Raw genomic sequence first — 22,263 nt, 5'->3', positions numbered from 1 at the left:
TGTATCCCATCAATGAGGTGGGTAGCTGGAGTAATCACATACACATTAAAGGTGAAAGAATTTTGAAAGATTATTTGTTATCTCTCTCGTGGTTATTATCCTCTTTACACAGGTATCTCAACCAGTGGGCTCCTTTGAACTTCCTTTGGACTCTTCAGTACCTAACTCATGCCTACAGACTTGGTTTACATCTGGACCTGGAAGGATGAACCACTAAAAGAAAAGTAGAAGCGATCAGTTCCTGGATCCACTACATGAGAGTGAAGGGAGCTCCACCAGAGGAACGGTGGACATTGTACCAATGGGAGCACTAAAGCGAAGACTTTCTAAAAACTTTATGGGCTAACAAACTGTTTATGGTTATAATATGGTTTATGGTAACACTGATCTTTTCAAACTAAATCACAATGACAATAAGAAAATTAATGAAGATACTCTTGCTTTTACTGCTAATGAGATACTCTATACCATATGTGATCAGAGTTGATAGAAACACCGGAACAATGGGAAAGCCAATACAGAACCCTACACTGAAAATGACTAGTCATCATGTAATGACAAAAACAAATAGGTACCTTATTTCTGTTACACCAGCCAAGTTATAGAATCTCTACTGAATGTAATGTGACAAACTATCTAAAGGGACATGCCTCTATAGTCATCAGAATGACGAATCAAACTCAATCAAAGGGAAAGCTGCTTTTCATGCCCCTATTGTAACATTAGCTTCTTCAATGACACACCTCTGGCAGTAGTATGCTTATGTGTAGACACAGGGAAAGATAATGGAAACGGACTGTCCTTAAAGATCATGACAACACCTACCCCTAAACGTCATACTACTACTTATACAACCACCCAAACTATATGCCTATTGATCTCTGAAATTGGATCATATGGAATCAGATATGTAGGACGACAGCAAGTGATGTTTAACCCATTATGGTCCCTCAAATGAGTAGAACTAGTAATGCAAATTAATATCTCTGCAGTTAAACGAACCTGTTCATCATTAGGAAGTACATCTTATACAGGGTGGTTAGCATGGTTACGTGAGCCCTACCCTTCAAAACGAGCAAAGAGAGATATAACTGGTACCTTAGGGACAGGATTGGGAGTCTTAAACAGCATAAATGCTGAAATACTTGCAAACAAACTTAGTACAGCCATACATGATCTAAACAAACTAGAACATCCATTAGGGTCCTCCCATCAGCTTTAGGAACTCATCAGTGGCTTTTATCTAAAATATTACCTCGATGGGAAAGAGTTACTTAAAAGGATCACCAATTAATCCTAGATGCACTTGGTGTGCATTAACTCAAAGTAATATTTCTCTAGCTCTCAGTGGCATCTAAGCTCAACTGTGGGTGCAATCTACAATAGCAGCAATTGTAGGAGAAGGAGAAGATGGCACCTTACCTACTGATCTGGGAAAACACAACCAAATTTGAAAGAAAATTCCAATCGTGGTGGTATCTAGTTAATTTCACTTATGATTCTATTAATAATAAAGCCACAGCTTTTGTTTTAACCTTATGGAATGCCTCAGTAAAAACCATCTACCCAATCATTGCATTACGATTAAATCACAATGGTACTATACTCTATCCATTAGAGTATAGGCCCAAAGAGGCAATAACAAATGGCAGACTGTTGAAATTGATGCATGTGTAGTATGAGAACAACAAGGAAGCAACACCATTAAAGCTCAGGACATTTGCCTTGACACTGAGCAAAATGTTTTGTCACTTTGAGACACATCCAGAAGAGATCCCTGGAACTGTACTTATATATATTGGGAAGGGATGTGTACGTATAAAAACTCTTGGTAATTTTTTAGTTGTAGATAATATCACTGGTGGTATAAGTAATCACTGAAATACTTGTGTTTGTAATGTCATTAACATTATAGGATGCGAGTTTAAATGTGCAGCTTCTATTAAATCTCATCAGCTGCTACAATTCAATTATACTTTATTTAAAAATCTATGGCCTACTCCCATTGGGATGAATCTCACTCTGGTAAAAAAAATTCTTTTACAACATAAGGATCTATGCCAGCTGTTGGCATGTGCCTGACATGATGGACAAAAGACTTTAATCACCATTCACCATGACACAGAAGATAGACATTGTGTTTTGGACCGAATGAAGAAAGATGGAAAACATAGATGGTGGGAAATCCTCCTCAGATGGTCACCCACAGCAACCAGCATTCTTAATCTCATGTGACAACCTGTTGCGACCTTATTGTCACTAACATGTTCATTTGTATTACTTATAATCATATTGTACTATAAGATTTGGCTCATAATGAAACAAATAACTCTAATGCAAGGTAGGCATGCTCACCACAGAGGAAAGTAAACTCCTCAGACCTAAAAGCTTTCCTATAAAGGATAGAAAAATTTCCAACATGACATATGGCAATGAGAAGAAACCATAGAGCAATTTTTGAAAATTCACAAGCCTCCCAAGGATGGGGACTTTAAAATGAAAAGATCTAAGTAAGACTTATTTGAAATATTGATTATTTCTCTAAGTCTCAAAGGAGGGAATCTTGAAGGTATGCAAGGAATAAAGCTGGGGGTATTGTTTAGTCTCTGTGAGCAGGTGTTAAGTGGTGCAACCTTGAGAGAAGGAACAAGATAATCACAAAAGAAATACAGCTACTCAACCCTCAGTGAACTATCCTAATTAACATCTAATTAACATATAATATGCATAATAGAAACCCGCCCCTAGGTGGGGAAAGCCCCCTCCTCACAAAAGGCCCCTCCTCACTGAGCATGCCTGGGAAAAAACGAAGGACGCTGTGACTTTCAGTGGAGATGAGGCTTTGAGAACCAAGGGGAAGGGAGCCAACTTTTAACAAATACTGATAACTGTTGCTCAAAGTGTGTAAGTATTTTCTGCCTGTTAACTGAGGCTTGCAGGCTTCGTGGGCCTACCACCTAGCACCCAGCTCTGCGCAGATTCGGAATAAAAGCAAGTATCTCGGCTCTGCATGTTTTTTGGCTCTCTGCACACCAGGTGGAAGAACCCATATTTGGGACAACAGAATAACTTTTTAGAGCAATAGAACTAGATCAGTGAAGTTTCATTTTCATTAACTATTGACATTCTCTTTATGTTTCCAAGTTCAGTTATCTGGTAGTAACAAAGATCAGCTGACCAGTCAGCTATAATAAATATAAACTAAACACCTTGGTTTTGTGTCGTACCTCAAAAACCGGTTGAATTATTTGCTCCACACTGCCTGCATCCCTCTCAACAGATGCATGCCACTTTAAAAGCTCTCTTGCATACTAAGAGGCATACGAACTCCCACCATTTTTCTTCCTAACGGTTACTGTGATCTAAGGCTTGACTATGCTTACACAGACTGTACAATAGCACTAAAGAATGGGGTATTTTTTCAGAGATATTCTACACTGAAACTAAGAGCAAAGCGGCAGTAAGAATCTGTGCAGTATTTCCTTCTTAAGCTGTACTTATCTAGATTTCATGCAACATAAAAATGTTAATTCACTTAAGATGATAAATCATCCAGTGATACTATTTCTGGCTTTCTGGAATCTTTAGCCTGATGGCTCACTAACTATCTGATTAATTGCCCTAAAAGTGTAGATTCACAACCAAGGAGGAGCTTCCTGGGGGAGAAAAATGACATGGTACCAGCAGATTCTTTACTCCTTGCCCACTCATTAGATAGCAGCACATGTTGTTGATTTTCTTTTAAATACAAGATTTTACTGAGCCCAGCACTTGCAGAAACGTATCCTAAAGAAAGGTGCATCCATGCTTCTTTCCTGGGCCCTTTGAATAAAGCCTGTTGTTTTGCACTGCAGGATGATGGAAAGAAGATGTGGGGATTATTCACCTTCAAACAAAATGGCAATTCTGGGGCCATGCAAATATCCAGATTTCAACTTCCAGTTATCACTGGAAGCTTATGCACTATGCTGCTCTCCCACAGTGTTCCTCTTACCCCAGCCCATGCTGGCAATAATCTGCAAAGGTACTGCCCCTCAGCTCCTGTCTTGAGGGTCCTGCCTTGTTCTTATGCCCGAAACTATGATGTCCCCTCTGAAGCCTCTCCAATTCTCTCTGCCTTAGCAACACAACTGCAGGCTTTGTTGTGTTTTGCCAGATCCTTCAAAGTTTGAACTGGACAGACAGCAGATTAAAGACTCTTTAAAATGCTAGGCATGCAGCTCTGAGGGGCTTGGGTATTTGGCTGTCTGTTTTTTTTTTATTCTATGATAAAGGATGAGAACAAAACTTTGAAGTTACTGGACTAAATCCAAGCTCAGTACTATTTAGGTGTATTCATCTCAATTTGGTTTGAGATGTCAGTAAGTATATAGTGTACTGGTGAGAAACAATGAGACCGTAGAGCTTGGGCCTGGGGAACGAACCTGACAACTACACTCATGTTTACAGATTAGATACTCAGTTTAAACATAACTGGTTTAGATGCTTCAGAGTCTCCCTACTAACCACTAACAAGGATGTATTGAAAAAGGAGTTTATGCACTGAACCTAAGCAGCATGAAACGGAACTAGAGAAAGGCAACAACTTGGAAACTAGCAGGACTTCTCTCCTAAGCTATTACTTACTGGTACTGCTGAAGTCCTGCAATCTTCCCTGCTCTGCTGTGATACATTAGTGAAACTAATTTAGGAAAGCAGCAGGCTCTATGTCCTGCAGGTACAAAAGGACACATTCTTAAGTGGCTAAACCATAGACTTTTATAAGCAGTCTCCAGGGCTCTGCATGCAGACAGTTAGAGAGGGTGTTCCTAGCATTTATGTGATGAAATGCTTGCCCACTGATCATTGACACAGATGGAAGGAATTGCCTGAGGAACACTGTACTGCATAGGAAGCCTCACCATACGGGATCTGAAAACAGGTAAATACAACACGAATGACAGTGTCAGACAGAGAGTCTAAATTACAGCTCTAAAGGCTTTATCTGTAAAGAGCCAAATGCCCTCAAGTCCTGTTTGTTTTAGTGGACTTAAAGGACATGCTGCCTCTCACACATATCTGTTAGGCTCCCGTGGCCTTTTCAGGTACTTCCACAAATGGCTGTTCTGAAGGCTGGCATGAGACATGGAGTTCAAGTGTGTGTATAAAAGCCATGCAGAACAAGCTACAGCTCTAGACAGGAACTGTATGTCTGGAGCAAATCCACATGCTTTTCCTCACATACCCAGGTTATATGACTTGTGAAAGAGAACTGGGCAAGCAGGAGACAGAATCAATTGATTTTGAGCTCAAGGAGAAAGACTGGGATGTGCTGACTAATGCAAGGATGGACAAAGTGCAACCAAAGTTTTTTCAGCAGCAGAATCCTGTCCTGGGATTACATCACACAAGGAGCAGATGATCTGTGCTGGGACAGCAGCTGTGAATGCCAACATCACCAGGTTGCTTCAGAGCTGCCACCTTCTCTCAGACTTGTACTGATTTCTACTGAACTTCTCTGCCCTGTGAACTACGCTTGCAGGTGTCCAGGAATTCAGCTGGGAAGGCTGGTGCTGGCCTAATGGATTTGAGAGAAGCGTCTGAGAGGTCTTTCAGGCTTAGCTGAAACAGCATTCTGTCTTGAGAGCTCTCTTTCTCATCCAGACAACCAGAAATTGTGGCTTATTTACATATAAATTACTGTTGGATGCCTAGACTTCTGATGAGGCCTATGTCTTTCTTATATTCAGACTTTTCTGGCAAGAGCTTAGAGCTAAATATTAGGACTGTAGTTTGTTGGCTCAAAGTCAGGGCACTCACTGCCAGACCAGGGACTGCCTGAACTGAGATTAATTATGGAACTTGTGAAAAGGTGGAGGTGAGAAGAAAACTACCCTCTTGGCGCTAGCCTGTCCCTAATTTGACATTTAGGCCTTGTTTTGAGCACTCCGCATTATTTTCTTCAAGGCTAGACAAAGGACAAACAATGAGAGACTCATAAAAATGTCTCACTCCCTCCTTCAAAGGGCACTTGTTTTTACCTACTTCACTGTAATTCATCCAGGCATTAATTATCACATGCTGAGCACTCACTGATTCCCAAACATTTTAATTAAAAATTTCTAAGTGCCTACAAAGCAAGCTTAAAAGCTAAAGATTAGTGGCAAATAATTTATGTAAATAAAAGTTAAAGACTTTAAAGGAGAAGTGTATGTATGTGAGGTGAAACCATACGATACTAGTCTTTTAACTTTTGAAATTTCTCTAGAAGAACAATGGTCTTTATCTAGAACAACTGTCCAAGGTCATGACAGCAACAATGGAAATTGATGGGCTATGGAAAAAGTACTGCTCCTGAACTATAAGCTGGCTTAGTTTCAACCTGGGATATTTGATTTTTACCACAGCACAAATCAGAGATGATAAAATAAAATGAGTTCGTTATATAGCTATGAGATGATCAAATAAAATGCACTCATTTAGCTGTGCCCTAATGAACAACTGCTTGTGTTTCATATTGTTATCAACAGTGTGACAATCTAAAGATAAATGGGAGGCAACATAGCCTTCCTTAACTCCCCCGACTGAAAGTGTAGGATGCAACATTCCTACATAATCATAACATACACAAATGGACAATAAATTCAGGATGGTCTCATGCCTATTACAAATTATTTTAATGAGCAAGAGCCCAAATAAGATAAGATAATGGATTTCTAATGACATACAACTTTTGTGAACAGGACTGGATTTAACATTTTGTTGTATGAAAAGTGAAGATAAAATCCCAGCAGACAGACAAAAGACAAGTGGCCTTGAGCATTTATGTCTTTGTAGGCTGCTGCTTCCTGTTTGAAGAAGTGAAAATGTAAGATGACATCAGTTTCAAAAATGCCAGGTAGGACTCCTGATGCACTGATGGGGTGTCAGTCTGCTAGCCATAATAAGTCAGCATATATATTTTCTAGTATATATTATGGAGATCTACTACAGCTTAGAAAATTTAGCTAAATTAAACTCTCTTACCTTGAATCGGCTGTAGTACTCAGGTGCTTTAGACTGCTCAGTTTCTTCTGATTCTGCACACTGTGGCTTCTGCTCTAATTTCTTGACTTCTTCTGCTGATTCTGGACCAGGTTTTGCTTCACAGACAGACTGCAAAATGGTCTCCAGAGCATCAATCTGAACAATCACATTTGTCACTGTTAGCATAAACAGTCTGGACATACAATCTGAGTAAAACCGCTGTCCCGATTACAAACAACTTATGAGTTACAACGTATTTTGAGATTACTTCTGTGTAGGATAAAAAGGAAAACCAAATTCTAAAAGGAAATAGGACTTACTCTTGGAAGAATTTTGTGCTGTACTTGGGACCTTTGAGGTTCAACATTAAATCCCTCCAACAGAACAACTCCACCTGCCCCATCAACGGTAAAACTCCCCGTGACTCAGATTTTTATTTTGTATTTTGTAGATATTACACTGGTATTTGCAGACCTGTCAGGCATTAAGCTAATGTCTCCTCTTGGCCTGATATCTGGCCATAAACAGTAATGCTAAATGGTAGTCACAGTGATAACAGCACAAGCATGATACACAAGCACAGATACATCTAAATAAGATATTGCTATGGAATGTTTGAGCAATACAATCTCTAACAGATCATCTAAGTACCTCTTTGGTGGAAAGAAGCAGGGAAGTCACCTGTTCAGCAACAAGAACATTCATTCCTATCATTAGTTTGATAATTTAACAGGAAAAATGGAAATGTAGGCATATAATTTATTGGTATAGGTATATTTTTAATCTGTGATACCTCTGTTCTCTTCATGCTTTTGTCTTTCAAGGTAGTAAGAGTACCACCCTCTCCTAATCTTACTGCAGTTGTAGCAAAAGAATGCATTAGTTTCACAATGGGAGGTGAAGTATTTCTGTATGGAGTATTGATGCAAAAGATAGAACTGCTGGAATTATATGGATGCTGCTGCTGTTTTGCAAATAACATGATCTCCATAACTGGAACTATTGGATGAGGCTACCTGCATTTTAAAGTTCAGCTTTAGAAATGTGAAGAGTTGTTATCCTTCCATTAATTCTAATTCTGAATATTTATCACTAGGATGAAATAACTATGTGTAACCTTTGAATCTGTGATGCCGTCTCCAAGCAAAAGGGACCTTGATACTTATGGTTTCATTTTCCTAGCATAAGTATATAATGCTAAAGGAATAAAAATTAGGCTTATTTGAAGTAACATTCTTGACACTGAAATGTAATCTTTAAATTAGCAGTACTGAAACAGGATGAAATAAACAATGAAATAACTATGTGCTTGGAAATACATAAGAGTCATTTAGAGACTTTATCAGACAATTGAAATTCAAAACCAAAACTTGTCTTGCTTGTTCACAGTTAAACAATATGGCACAATATAGCACAATAGTTATTTCTACTATGTTGCTAAGATAGCAATGGCAGAGAGAAAAGAGACACTCTCCTAGTCAGAAATGAGTGGAAGCTTAAAGCCTGAAAGAAGAGTCAGTGACTGATAATGACTGGGCAAATCACTTGAAAATGCTAACATCAAAACTGCACAGTTTAAAAAGTTCATTCAAAAACTTCCCTTTTAGATAATGACATTTATTCAGCAAAAAAACCCCCCTATATTTTGGAAAAGAACCAAGTTTGCAAAACCAGGTCTGTGTCCTTCTCAAGTAACTCTGTGATTGTGCAGGTATGCAAGGACAATGATTTCTAATACAACCTGTACTTCTCAGTGCTATGATACGGATTTATGAGAGTTACATAACAGTCAACCTAGTCCTGCCTGAGAGAGGCCCAGTATATTAGAAGAAAAAAGGGTTCATGACACTTCAGGTTTTTTCCATCATATCTGCTGCTGAATTCAGTGGAAGTTGACTGACCCTAATATTGACCTGGTCAGTACTCTCCACCCTTAGGAATACTGCATTTGAGCTCGAAATAGTAGTTAAAAATATCTTGTATGGATTTTAATATTAAAATCTTAATGAGCATTTAGGTAGAAAAGGCCAGATGATGCATAACAATACACTGTAATTACTTTACACCAGAGAAGGATATGGATCAACACATTCTCCTTGTTTTTCTACAATTTGGGGTCACAAATAATGCATTAGAGAAAAATTACTTTTATAGTAACAAGCCATCCAGGCCTGCTCTTGATCTTCAGCTTGGTGAAACTTATGTCACTTGCACTATTGTTTATATACTGCTACCTAAAATCCAAATGAGGCCAAGTATCTCTTCAGGGAAGTTTCTGTGTGGCTCTCATGGTCATTGCTTTTTGGGCTCTACTACCGGATTTGTGGAGAGACACTTGCAGGATTACTGAACAAAGTGAAAAGTGTCTCAGTGAAGAAATCATTGTTAGATATTACTAGCGTTTACTATTTTTACAATATCAGTACACAGAAGGATGGGATCTTCTATGGACCTGTTATACCACAGACAAATGCAGCCTTGTTTCACACTAGGATGTTCACCTACAACCCAGAGCAAGCCAAGGAGTTCCTTAATTTGTCTAGGGTTTGTAAGCAGAAAAAAATCACAGGTGTATTAGGCTGAGTGCTTCAGGCTTGGAGTAAGGAAGACATCCCCAAAACCATACATCCGAAGTGGTAACTCAAAATGGTGGAAGTTGCAGATGTGACACTTACTTCCTTGCAATGTCCAGTATTACACAGAGCTGCTTCCGAGCATGAAGCAACAGATAGGAGAACCTGCTGAGCAGTGCCCTGGCCTTTGTTTGTGAACGGAAAGGTAGTGACTGCAAGCCTAGTAGTGATGCTAGCAAAAGGGAGATTTCCATCACCAGAGACATAAGAAGAAGAGGTGAGACCTCAGTGCTGTTCCTATGCTCCAGCTCACGTGATGGTGGTTTCCTAAGTTATGCCTCCTAAGGTGTCTGATTCCAGGATCAGCCTGATGCCTCAAGTCCCTTAGTCAGTGCTGACCTCACAAATGGTCCAGATTTATCCATCCTTCCCAACTGAGGGCACTATTACCCTTCCAGAAATTACTCTGTACTGTTTTTGGACCAGTATCACTCAGGATAATAATCTCAGAGGGCACAGAATACATGGAATTAGACAGGAGAGGAACAAGCTGTGGTATTTCATCCTCACTGTTAAGAAGTATGTCTCTGAGTGAGTTCAAAAGCTTGGGAAATAAAGGTGTCTTCCCATACCCACAGATCTGCTTCTTGTGACACAGACCCAGGTGTCTCTATAGGGAGAGGAAGGCTTAGGAAACATACTTAAATGGTTTGTGGCAGTAACAGGCACTCATTCCCAAGGACATGACAGTAGACATCATCAATGGCTCATCAACTGAAGCAGTCGTTCTGTTCAAAACATTACTACTTCTCCTGTCTTCCAAAGACCTCAGAAGTATTGCTGGGCCTCTTCTCGTTAGCAAAGCACAGAATTCACAGGCTTTACTGGCTTTTGGTTTGTATGAAATTCCCTCTGTTCAGCAAGTTATAGCATTCACACTTACAGCTTCTTTGCAGATTTTGCTGTCTCCTGACAATGAAGCCACATTCTCCATCACTTGCAAGGCTCTATTCAGGTATCCGGGTGTCCACATCAGTGGCATTAGGTTGTATACAGCTCTTAGCCCTTTATTCAATTCCACTTTCCCTATGATAAAAAAATACTTCAGCATTAGTACTTCAACACTTGAGTCTTAACAGAATCTGTACAAGTTGGCTCTGTTTTTTAGAAGTGACAGCAAATGTTTTCATTTCTGAGGTTAAAAATAACACACTCTTCTAAAAAGCTGCTCTTACAGAACTGCTATTACCTTATTTTATTAAGGTGCCTTCTTTTTGCCCAATGTTGCAGCTATTAGATGTTTGTTTCTGGTTCCTCCCCATTCCCCCTCTCCACTTGCCTAAAAATTTTGTTCAGATGGAAAAGAGGAAAAGTGGTCAGGTTTTCTGTTTGTCTGGCAGTTGTAACAGCAGCTCTGAGCAGGATGTCTGAAGATCTCCGTGACAAATGTCTCCCTAGTCTTCAGGGACTGACTGTGCAACATGTGTGCACTAAATCTGAGGCTCTGGACACACCTCCATGGCCTTCAGGGTCTACTCACACATGTGGCAAGGCCAGCCTGTACAGTATTTACAGCACATGCTCTGGCTAACTATACAGCTTAGTACCCCTACTTCTGCTGGAGGTTCCTTAGAGTAACACACCTTACTCTTCTTTGCGTGGAAGAGAACAGTTGAGGAAAAGTAAGGTAGTAAGTGCACAGAAAAAGCTTATGAACTATAGCTAAATTAAAGTAGCTGAGGTGCTTGAGGCCACTCTGTGCCTGTAGACATCTTTCACTCTCTTAGAGGTTGGTTCCATTAGTGTTCGCAAGACTGTGGAATATGTGACATACCAGTAAATAGGTTTTGATCTACTAAATGTCAATGTCATGAAGAAAGTACTACAACTCACAGACAAGAGCATGAAATACAGTCACTACTCAAACAATTTATATGACATAAAAAACACCCCAAACTAAATGCCAACTGGACAGCAAAGTCCCTGTTTGTACCAGCATCTCCACTGGATAACAAACTACAGCTCTACGGAAAATCCTGTTTTCAAATCCATTTTCACATTTATCCCCCTTTTTGACTGAAAATGAGTTTTTTGTCTTATAATCGTGATAAATCCGAGTCAGCATCCTAACTCTGCCACTACACATCATATTTTGAGGCTACATTTTAAGAACAAGTCCACTTTTTATTACTCTCAATAAATTCTAGAATAAAATATAATGCCATAATGGAACAACTGCATAATCATAAATTTTCAATTCATTAATTACTTTCAAGTAAATAAGCATTTTGTAGAGAAGGATAAAACCCATCTGCACTACATTGCTCTAAAGGTTAGAGAAAATTCAAGAATTGCTTACCTCATTCCCCTTCCCTCCAACTCCCCTCCAGACTCCAATCTAACTACTCTTTAATAATATAGTATATCATTAGCAGTGAAGACTCCTGAACAGATACAGGATAAAGGCACTACTATCTGCTGTTCGCAACAGAAACATTAACTTTACAGTGAGTAGTAAGTCTTCTAAACATAGTGTTTTTCAGGCTGTGCTCTCTGAACTTCTTGAGGTTTAAGGATTATTTTAAGAAGTTCACTAACTAGAAAAAGAGTGCATTGTCCATAACCTTAAATTTGTGTTATGGAACTCTGTACTTTTGGGTGTTTTTTTTTAAATTTTTTGGTCCACAAACAAACCAACCCTACTGTTCTTTAAGAAGGTCTTCTTTCAGCTGCGAATCCCAACTTGTAAGGAGCCCTAAAGCAGGTTCTGAAGCTGTCCAATAAAGGCCAAACCATTCAAATCAGTATTACCCTCCAGGTTTACAAAACAGATTCAGTCTTAACTCTGAAATTGTTCCTTCCACTATTTCTGCCTTACCCTTCTCCTTGATTACATTTTAATAAAGCAAAGATGCCAATTTAATTCAGCCACTGAAGATGACTGTGGGAAAACATGACTGTGAGGGAGGTAAAACTTACCAAGAAATGCATAGCCATATAGCTGGGAACTAAAACCAACAGTGCTTGTTTGCTTTAGACCGGTAAGCACTAGCGATGCACCAAGATTTCTTTCCTCTTCCCACTGCAAGTAATGTAAACTAAGTAAGTGTTCTTTGACAAACATAAAATGGCAGCAAAGACAGCACACGTGGCTTTCATCAGATGTCTTAGCAATAAAGTAAAGAATCATTAAACATGTCTAGTGTTCACAGTTAGTATGTATATATTGGGGGATAGTACATATTATACTGAGGAGTACACATTATACTGAGGAACTCCTCTCTTTCCAGAAGAGAGTGAAATGTGAGTGGCTGAGATTTTGCATGGAAGTCAAGCAGTGTGTTTCCTTCAAGACAGAGGGTTATACTAATTTACATTGGACAAGGTCTGCCTGTTATACTCTACCACTTGTTTCAGACTAACACTGATGAAGGAAAAAAATTACACGGCTTCTTACTAGAGCAGCCTTTACTTTTACGTATGTGGTAAGATACATGCTCCACTACCCCTCGCTAGAATACGAAAATGCTGAGAAGAATATGCTGCTAATGGCTGCTCTGAGTCCAAAATCTGCACTGTAAAAAGAACATATGAAACCCACCAAGACCACTGTATGGCCCAGGGTTAAAAGTACAGCTGTCTCTCCAGCTAGAGGAAAGTCTGTCTGAGCCAGACCACCAGTGACGGCTAAAGAAGGGCATCCAATCAGTAAGTACATTAAAACCACAAGAGCAGTGTGACATTTGTTTTGCTATGGGATAGTAGAGTACATTTTTCAAGACCAGAGAAGCACAAATACCAAGGATAAATGTCTCTTTACTGCAAGTGAAAGGAGCTAACAACTCCCATTGCTAAGAAATTGAGGAAAAGGAAGCTATAAAAGGCAATAGATTGGAGGAAGTCTCACCCTAACACATGGTTTTTGTGGCAGGGTACTTCAGTGTCGTGTTTATTACCTTCCGACCTGAAACAAATATCCTTGGTGAAAGGAACAAGCCTTCTGAAAAATTCCCTGAGGTACACTGAGTCTTAAAAAGCACAAAGGTTCGACCTTCTGGTTTAATGCATTATTCAGAGATGTCTTTTCAAGGTATGGCATTTTTCTGTGTCTCCATATGGGTGCTACGAGTATTTGCATGTTATCATCTGATACAAAATATCATCACCTGACAGCCAGGCAAGGTATTTGCTTGATCCAGAAAGAGTATACAAGGAAATAGGGCTGTTCCATGCAGAATTCAGCACTCCAGCTGAATGTTACAGGAAAATCAGATGCAACTGGAAAAACAGGGCTTTTAGCAGTTTAGGTTCTTTTGGGAGCTAGCCCACTTGGCTCCAAGAGCTGAAGGGACCGCAAGAACTTAACATTAACACCTCTGCAGTGGAAGGTAGCAATCATACTGATTGTTTGCAGCAGTCAAGGAGGAAATTTTCTGGGGAGAGCCAAAACAGTCAGGCTTTCAGTGGTCTTTACAACAGCAGAAAAACGGAAGCTCTCCATCATCACTGCTATACACATTAAATACTAACATAGACTGCCCAAGATTCAGCTCTCAAATGTAAAAAAATCATTTCATCAGGCTGCTGGACCCTAAGCTGCGGCCAAGGGCCTGTCTTTAACAAGACCTGGCTGACCTGTCTCACACCTTGGAAAAAGGGAATGGGATCTTCAGGAGTAGCTGAGCAGATCTCATAGCTCTGTCTATCACAATTTCTTAAATCAAACACAGAAAATTGGTACTAAGCAGTATGAGGTGTTGAATGGTACTCTGTATGGTGTATACATATAAAAATATGGTTTATTGCTGTCTTTGGATGGGGTTGTTTCAAAATGCATATTAAATAAGTCACAGCCATATAAATATGCTTGCCTTAAATGTATCATATGCCCACACTACCCTTGCTTGCATATTCAGCTCTTATGAAACACTACACACAAGTGCTTGGCTTTGTAGTGAGGATGCACAAACACAATGGCAAAACAAAATTTTGGTCCCTCTGCTCTTCCTATACAAGTGATCAAGCATACTTGACTTTTAGGGAATGAAGGAGAATACAGAACAGGGCAAATGCACATCTGTTTTCTATAGTGAAAACTGAAATTACAACCCAACTGAGTAAAACATTAAGGCATCTGTAATGTGTATTTAGGAAGATGCTTCATATAAGACAAATGGAGGCTTCAAGCATGTTCCTTATGGATAACAACATGATATTGAAGGTTTGTGCCAAACTACATGAAAAGTAGCTGCCTAAAATGATGGACATGGGCAGAGCCCTTTGCCGATACCTAACTGAGCACCTTCTGCAAAGGTAGAATAATGCCACTTCCAAGAGCCTGAACTGTCATGTTGGTCTTAAGCAAGCTAGATGTGAATAAGGAACCCCTAACCCTTGAAGACAGGAAAGATATAATGGATTTAGTTTTAAAACAAATACATACTAGAAACAATACATCCAAAGCCAAATGGGACAGTAAAAACTCTAGTGAAAATGCTTTATAAGACTGCAACAACATCATTACCAAGCTCTAATGGTGAGCAATACTCACCTTAACAGTCCTACACAATAGGTGACGCTATTTTTTTTGTGTTAACCAATAGATCCCTCTTTGAACTGAACTAAAATGTCATTTCATAACCTTCCAATGGGCATACATTATATCTGAAAATCCCAACACATCTTCCCTTTCAGAGGGAGCAGCAAAAGTGGTGACAATTTATTTGACAGCCTTCCTATTTTATTGTTTCTTTTTTTTAATTTCTTCTGCAGTTATAAAAACAATGAAAAAAAAAAAGGAGTATTTATTTTTTCCAGGTAAACTTAGGGGAAATACTACATATTCAGGATTGAATGTCCAACTGACTGCACCACGACAGTTAGAAATGGAGACTTTGTGTATCATTTTGAGTGTGGTCAGCTTACCGTACGTTCAGACTTGGTTGCCAGATACTGGTATAAAACATAGAGAGAAAGGAGCTGTGTTGAGAATTCATCAAAACTTTCTTGCAGCATGATCTCTGTTACTACTGACATAGCATCTACGGAGGAAAACAATACATTATCAGCAAGTGCAAATTTACACAGCTCCCTGTCGCACCCACTCATGTTCGCTAATACTTTATTGCTAGAACGTGTTTTGAAGTAGTTAGAAAGTTAAAGATTTCCTGTGACTAGTAGTATAGAATTAGTTTTACTTGCTTAGGTTATTCAAACACACTGCAAGAAGGAAGAATGGATTTAATAGCATGAGATGACAGCAAAGGGGTTTTCCAAACTCAGCTCTACACTCTTCAATTGGCTCTTCTTTGCTCAGCCCTTGAATCATTAACATTTTTTTTTAAATCTCTAAAAACTACTTCTTTGTTCTTGTGTTTAGCTTACAAACAACAGAAGACTGGCTTAAATTCACTGCCCTTAAGGTGACAGAAGAGTACAATGGAGCAGAAATGTTGTCACAGATCACCCACAGCACTCACTGTATTCAGCAAACAGCAAACAGTGCTCTGGAGGAGCTCCACAGGGAGTTTCAGTGACATTCCCTGTCAGGAAGGACAGTTTGTTAAACAAAAGCCCTTGAGCCTGCCACAGAAAAGAAATATGGATGGAATAAAGGGGAATTCACAGATGGGGGGGCTCTCAAAATAAAATAAATAGATGTTATTAATTTGCCATTTAGCAAAACATCCACGATAAAAGCTAGAGACAAGTCCTGCAATTCTGTTGTCCTTTTCAGTTATTTGTTTTACAAGAGGCTTATGCAAAGAAAAGCTCACTCCCTCTCTACATTACCAGAAAACCTGCAATGAAATTAAAATCTTAAATATTTGTCATCAAACATGAGAGAATTATTCACCTCAACACTTAAAACAGTCCCTAGTGAAAGACAGGCAACCTCAACATGGCAATTCAGCATAGCTGGCTCCCTCCAGTGAAAGACAGAAAGTCTAGACAAACAGTTTAGATAGGTAGTGTTTTGAATAGCTAAATGTAGGTAATATGAACTCTACCAACATGCATTTTGATTCTTATAACACTCACATTGTCAGTAATTACTCCTATGATGTTGGTAGCATATAAGTCAGACTTGTAAAGACTGGAGAAGTTGGTTTACATGTGGCATGGGATTTATAACAGTAAAAACTGTGAACTGCACGGGTTTCAAAATTATATAATGAATAAAAAACCAACAGAAATGAGATATAAACACGCAGAAGAGCAGTTTAAATGAAGAAGGCATGTTTTTAGGGTGACTTCAGAGAACATATGGCTAAATGTTTTTAATTCAAAGAAAGGCTCTGCAGAATCTAACAGCATACAACTAAGGATGCAAAATTGGTACATATCTTCTTACCCTCATATTTCTTCTGCTTTATAAAGCAATCCAACAAAATATTGAATGCAAAATTATCTGGGAAAATTCCATACTGAACCTGAAGGAGGAAAAAAATATCAGTGTGAAAATTTGATGTTCAGATCTTCCCAAACAGTGCTGCAGGTATCAGAAAGACCAGAACCACAGCATTGAAAACTGCTGCAATGTGACAGTTAGTCAATCAACACAAGGAGATTAGCACGGCTCTTGTGATGTAGGCCTTCTAACTTTTGATATACTGGATTTGTTTTGGCATTTTATCTGAGCCTTTAGGACTGGGAGGGGCATTGCCTATCAGGTTTTTATGCCTCTCCTGCACCTAGCATGCTTTGGACACCAACACTATTCAAAAACAAAAAACTTCCTGGGAAAGAAGAGGAAATAAAAGCTGTAAAGAGCTTTAGCTAAAATTCAGGTGCAACATTGATTTTTGTCTTGAGAAAGAAATACCTGAACTTAAAACCACAGTCTACACGACCTGTCTGCAATAGGAATTCCAGGTAAGCCACACTTGTCTCAAAAAGCTGATCAAATACATTCATGGCTTTTCCTTGTAAAAACTTACCTTGTTTTTTAATGTGTATAAGGCTTTGTCTGGTGCACCGTATTTTAAGCACTGTCTGATCCAGCTGTGGATGGTCCAGTCTCTCAAGTACCAGCAATTTGGACTATGCCGAAACCTGAAGAATGATAGGTGGTCCAGGTGATAATATAACTCTTGGTAATCACAGAAACAAATTCTGTAATCAACAAACTAGGAGTTTCAGAACGCACACTTTTCATGATCTTAAATATAAATCTGTCTGACTTTGCAGTCAGTCATTGCTCTCCAAAGAGCTCCAACTAGCCCTTTCAAGTAAGAGAAACAAAACTCTGATATGCTTTAATAGCATGTACAAAGGGGAAGTTGACCTTCTCACAAACATGTAATATTTTAAACTTCTCACTTTCCAGAAAGCCTTCTGCTTTCCCCTAAAAAGATGAATACCATAAAACAATAGCTTGGTATAATTATGAAGGCCTACTGAGATTGCTATAAACACCATAGTGCTTTTTAATCTTGTCCTTCTGGTTGTATAACATTGTATTGTTGCTGGTCTCATCAAAGAGCAACACTGCTCCATGACTGATGATATCAGCAAGTATCAGAATTACATCAAAGTACAGCTGGGTCTGATGCTTTAGAGCTTGTGTAATCTGGTGTCTCCCACCCTCTCTAACTCACGCCTCACTTCAACCACTTAAGAATTCATTGTGCCTCAGTGCAGGCCATCCCTGGGCTGCTGCACGCTCCATTTGCCTTAGAAATGCTTCATCAGGGAGGCATGCCTCACGCAAGGGGAAACTCTGCAGGAGAGCCCTGCCCCCCTGCACTGCTGAGGTGTTCCCAACAGATGGTTCTTCAACCGGTTCTGAGACACCTCATGCCACGGCTTCAGCAGTCTTCCCAGGCAATCTACACCAGCGCCCAACCAACTTGTAAACCTAAGGACTTTTAAGTTCAGCCTCATTTATTTTATCCTTATTCAGACATAGACACTTTGTTTGTATTTTGAGAAGTGGTGACAAAAAGCACATGAAACTTTACCTTTGGCAAAGACTCAAAACCCAATCAAGAGTCCAGTGGTAGGAGCTGCTGCCTTGGCCCTGGGCTGAATTTTACACCCCAGCGTGGAGAAATGCACGCAACCTTCCTCAATTCAAATTGTATGCATGAAAAATGGGCTCATCCCCAGCACAGAAGTGACTGCCACTTCCTGTAGAAAACGCCGATGACTGAGCTGGGCTCACGTGCAGATGCTTGCAGCCTCACGCCAAGCTGCAGCACCATTTAGAGGCAGGGCTGGCTCTTCCATCTGAATGACCATGCTTTCCAGAACATTTATCAGATTAACGTGGCCACCAAGGCTCTTTTCCCTTCAGTGATTCTCCGCGTATTGCATCCCACGGCTGTGGGCTACACAGATGACCAAGCCTGGAAATGTACGGCAGCCTAGAGAGCCTTCAGAATGCAGAAGACATCTGTGCCAAAAACACCTACATAAAGTCTAAGTATGCAGTTTTGTAAGCGGCACATGAAATCTCCCCATTAAATTAGAATTTAACAGCAAAAGAAAAGCATGCTTCGAATATTAAATTGCAAACATTATTCTGTTGCTCTAATTGCTTTCCATTTTCTTCCCTCTGTAGTTCAAATATTCAGAACAGCAAGAATGTATGTTTACTTTCATTAAAGTCCTGTTTCAATAATGCTTAAAGGAAGCATCAATTACAGGCATTTTGATTTAATCATATTTTGATGAAACAATTATCTAATTGCTATGGACTGTTTCAGCAGACATTAAAGATGGATCAGAATGCAACACCGGCACCCAGCAATAAAGCTGCCAGCATCTTTTAAAGTTGTTTCATTAAATGGTTAATATTGTTTCACAAGTGGAAAACAATAGACTTATCTTATAAAAACATTACAAAGATGCTCTTAAAGACTTGGGCCTTTCTTTTGATACAATCTTTGGCATCCTTCCTACCAGTTAGTTACACAGGAAGGAAGCAAACATTAAAAAAAAAAAAACGAAACCAACAAATCAAAGGTTTTAATGGGTTTGAATATTCACCTTTTTGCTGAGCTGTATTTATTCTCTTGAGTACACCTCCATGAAAGAGAGCACTCCCAATACCTCCTGCACCTTGGGAATGCTACAGCCTACTGTAATGGTGAAATGCTTCTTGGTTTCAAAGTCAAATTGCACTTGGGACAGTAAAAGGCCTAGAAGGAATGCGATGCAGTCTAAAAACAGAATGAAAGTAATCCTCAATCAACACAAGTTTCTGGAATGGATATGCACAAAATTCAGAGGCATGTTTTAAAAACCCTTTCAAAAAAAATCTTTTCATCACCTTTGTAGGGCTAGCACTGATTTGAGAGTATGTCTATGGACAACCACAGGATCTATCAGATATAATTACTGTATGTTACTACTAAGATCTTTACGCTCAGATAAGGTCTCCACTGTGGTAGGTACTATCCAAATAAACAGCAAACAGCTTCTCAGCCAAATAATTTTCTAGGTAATTCTAATAATTAATTACAAAACAGTTGCTTGGAATGAAGAGAGGGAACTGGTGCCAAAATTCTTCCATGTCCATGTCATCAAGAATGCCATACATATGCATGTGCATGATCCCTCAACACTGCACACTTCCATTAATCCATGATGTGGTAGAATAATTGGAAGTGAAAGGGAAACAGATATGCTGCAATCTTTAATTGTTCCTGATCCATGTAATGCTGGGATGCACTCTGTCTCTATTCTGCTAGCTGAGAAGAGAAGCCAACAGAGTGTCTGTTTTTACAGCTAACCTAGACAAACTAACCAAACGTTGTTGTAGGCATTTTTAGTTGAAAGGGAATCAGGGAAAAGACGAGATTGCTGGTCATTTTGACAAGCATAAACATCTTCCTTCTTCTCTTTCTCCACAAAACATGATATAATTAAGCAAGGCAGTATGTTCAGGGACAGATGAAAAGACAGAAGGAAGCTAAAACTACAGAAAGCAGAGGATTCAGAGTGAATTAAATAAAGGAAGCCTCTAGCAATTGCTGTGTGTTTAATGGAACGGCCAGGAGGTTATCTTGCAGATGTCTGCTGCTGAAACACATTTTTCTAAGAACTAATAAAAACCTGAGAAGGACAAGATTCTTATAATGTGCTCAGAAAAGACAAGGAGAAGCATCCATAACAGTATTAGGGGAGCTCCCTGTTGGTACATTTTACTGTTAATGGCTAAAGAATCAATATGGTCATCCTTCCAGTCACTGAACTGAGAAGATCTGTCCCCACAGGGAACAAGAGGAGGAATATCTGTAGGACAAGGAGTTTCTGAAATACCAAGGTTATTGTGAATCTAACAGCATGCAGTGCAATGGTACTAGAATTCTCCTTATTTTGGAAAATTCTTCAAATTATGCAGTCCAGGAACTTGATTTTCATTAAACCATTGCTTTGTACTTGCAAAATTACTATAACAAAAGAGATACAGTGAGTGTACAGCCTCAGTACAAGGCAACCAGAACATTTTCAGCCAAGCAAGTCATACCCTCTCTTCCTTACAAACTGGACAGCACATTGGGCTAAGAATACATTTTTAGTTTATTGATTTTCCACACAAGGCCCCATTGCTCATTATTTACAACAGTGCTGAAGTACTCATGCTGTGTTAAAGAAACTGAACAATGGAAAAGTTTATCAGACGCTGAGAGTGCTTTATGGAGTGCTCTACTAATACAGCAAGCATGACTTACTTCTATCAGTGCCCTCCCACACTGCAGAAGAGCTGAGTCGCTTCCCTGTATTTATTTTAAATGGTCTTTCAAATTTGTTTGGTGCCATCAAGTGGTGATGCACTTTAGTGCTGCTTTCACATACCTTGTATTCTCAAGGGAAGTAAAACAGCAACCCTGAGAGCAAACAGGAGCACCAAGATGCTAGACTATATTTTTTTCCCTGCGTTTGGTACATGTGAGTTCATTGCTTTGGGGACAGTCACAGATGAGCAAGATGGTGAAGAAAAATTTGCTGTATTACAGAAGAGCAAGTGCTGCAGAAGTAATGTATTACCAGGAAGAGTTCTGCTCCGTGAAGGAAAGCCAGCTCAGCAGATCTGTTCAAATTCTTTGCGAAGACAATCAGAAGTTCCCGTTTTGTACTCTGCGGCTTTTTTAAAAGTCCATCCAATTCCTGGCACTGACAGAGGCTATCCTTGTGCAATACACCATTTTTTCTTTTTCCCCCATCTGTGAAACATGAAGAGTCCCCTTCCTTTCTCCAACTTTGTCTGACCTAAGGAGAAGGTATTTTGTAATGATCTACACATCCAGTGCACAGAACTGTATGATATCTCAGGCCTCTAGATTTCTTCAACACTTTCTAGATTTCACCTGCATTTTGCTTTGCTAATTTCACATTATCATAGAGAAAACCAACTCCTTAAATAAAATCTCTCGTACTATGTTATTCTCTGTTCTTATGCTTTCAGCATTCCTGTACCATCTTCTACCACATTGCAAGGAAGTGGACAAATTAGCAACAGAAGGACATGGAGCAATCTCCATCCTTTCATTATTTCTAATACACATCATTTAGATGTGTTATTGTGCTTTCCTCAGAGTTAAAACCAAAAAGGTTTCCTATGTTGCTAGTCCTCTTGTAGGATCTAATCCAGGAAAAGGCGGCACCTACCTAGTGGCAGTCACTTTAACAAATTTCTTCCACCTAGACTTCAGGTATCTCTTACTTCTTTTAGAAC

The 22,263-nt window shown here is 39.3% G+C and overlaps 1 protein-coding gene across 1 annotated transcript in view; it reads right to left on the bottom strand.

Annotated features, from left to right (window-relative positions):
• MRPS27 (mitochondrial ribosomal protein S27) overlaps positions 1 to 22,263 on the bottom strand; it is a 47,212-nt gene that overhangs the window by 3,454 nt on the left and 21,495 nt on the right. Inside the window, exons 3-8 of the mRNA XM_082012813.1 lie at positions 17,519 to 17,633; positions 16,933 to 17,011; positions 15,504 to 15,619; positions 12,558 to 12,660; positions 10,522 to 10,664; positions 7,006 to 7,161 (exon numbers count right to left, since the gene is read on the bottom strand). Of these exons, the coding sequence (XP_081868939.1) occupies positions 7,006 to 7,161; positions 10,522 to 10,664; positions 12,558 to 12,660; positions 15,504 to 15,619; positions 16,933 to 17,011; positions 17,519 to 17,633 (712 nt within the window). The remainder of the gene's footprint in view (positions 1 to 7,005; positions 7,162 to 10,521; positions 10,665 to 12,557; positions 12,661 to 15,503; positions 15,620 to 16,932; positions 17,012 to 17,518; positions 17,634 to 22,263) is intronic.

The sequence above is a fragment of the Phaethon aethereus genome (genome assembly GCF_964289735.1).
Source record: "Phaethon aethereus genome assembly, chromosome: Z".
NCBI classification, from domain to species: Eukaryota; Metazoa; Chordata; class Aves; order Phaethontiformes; family Phaethontidae; genus Phaethon; species Phaethon aethereus.
This window is presented reverse-complemented; position numbering and strand designations above follow the sequence as displayed.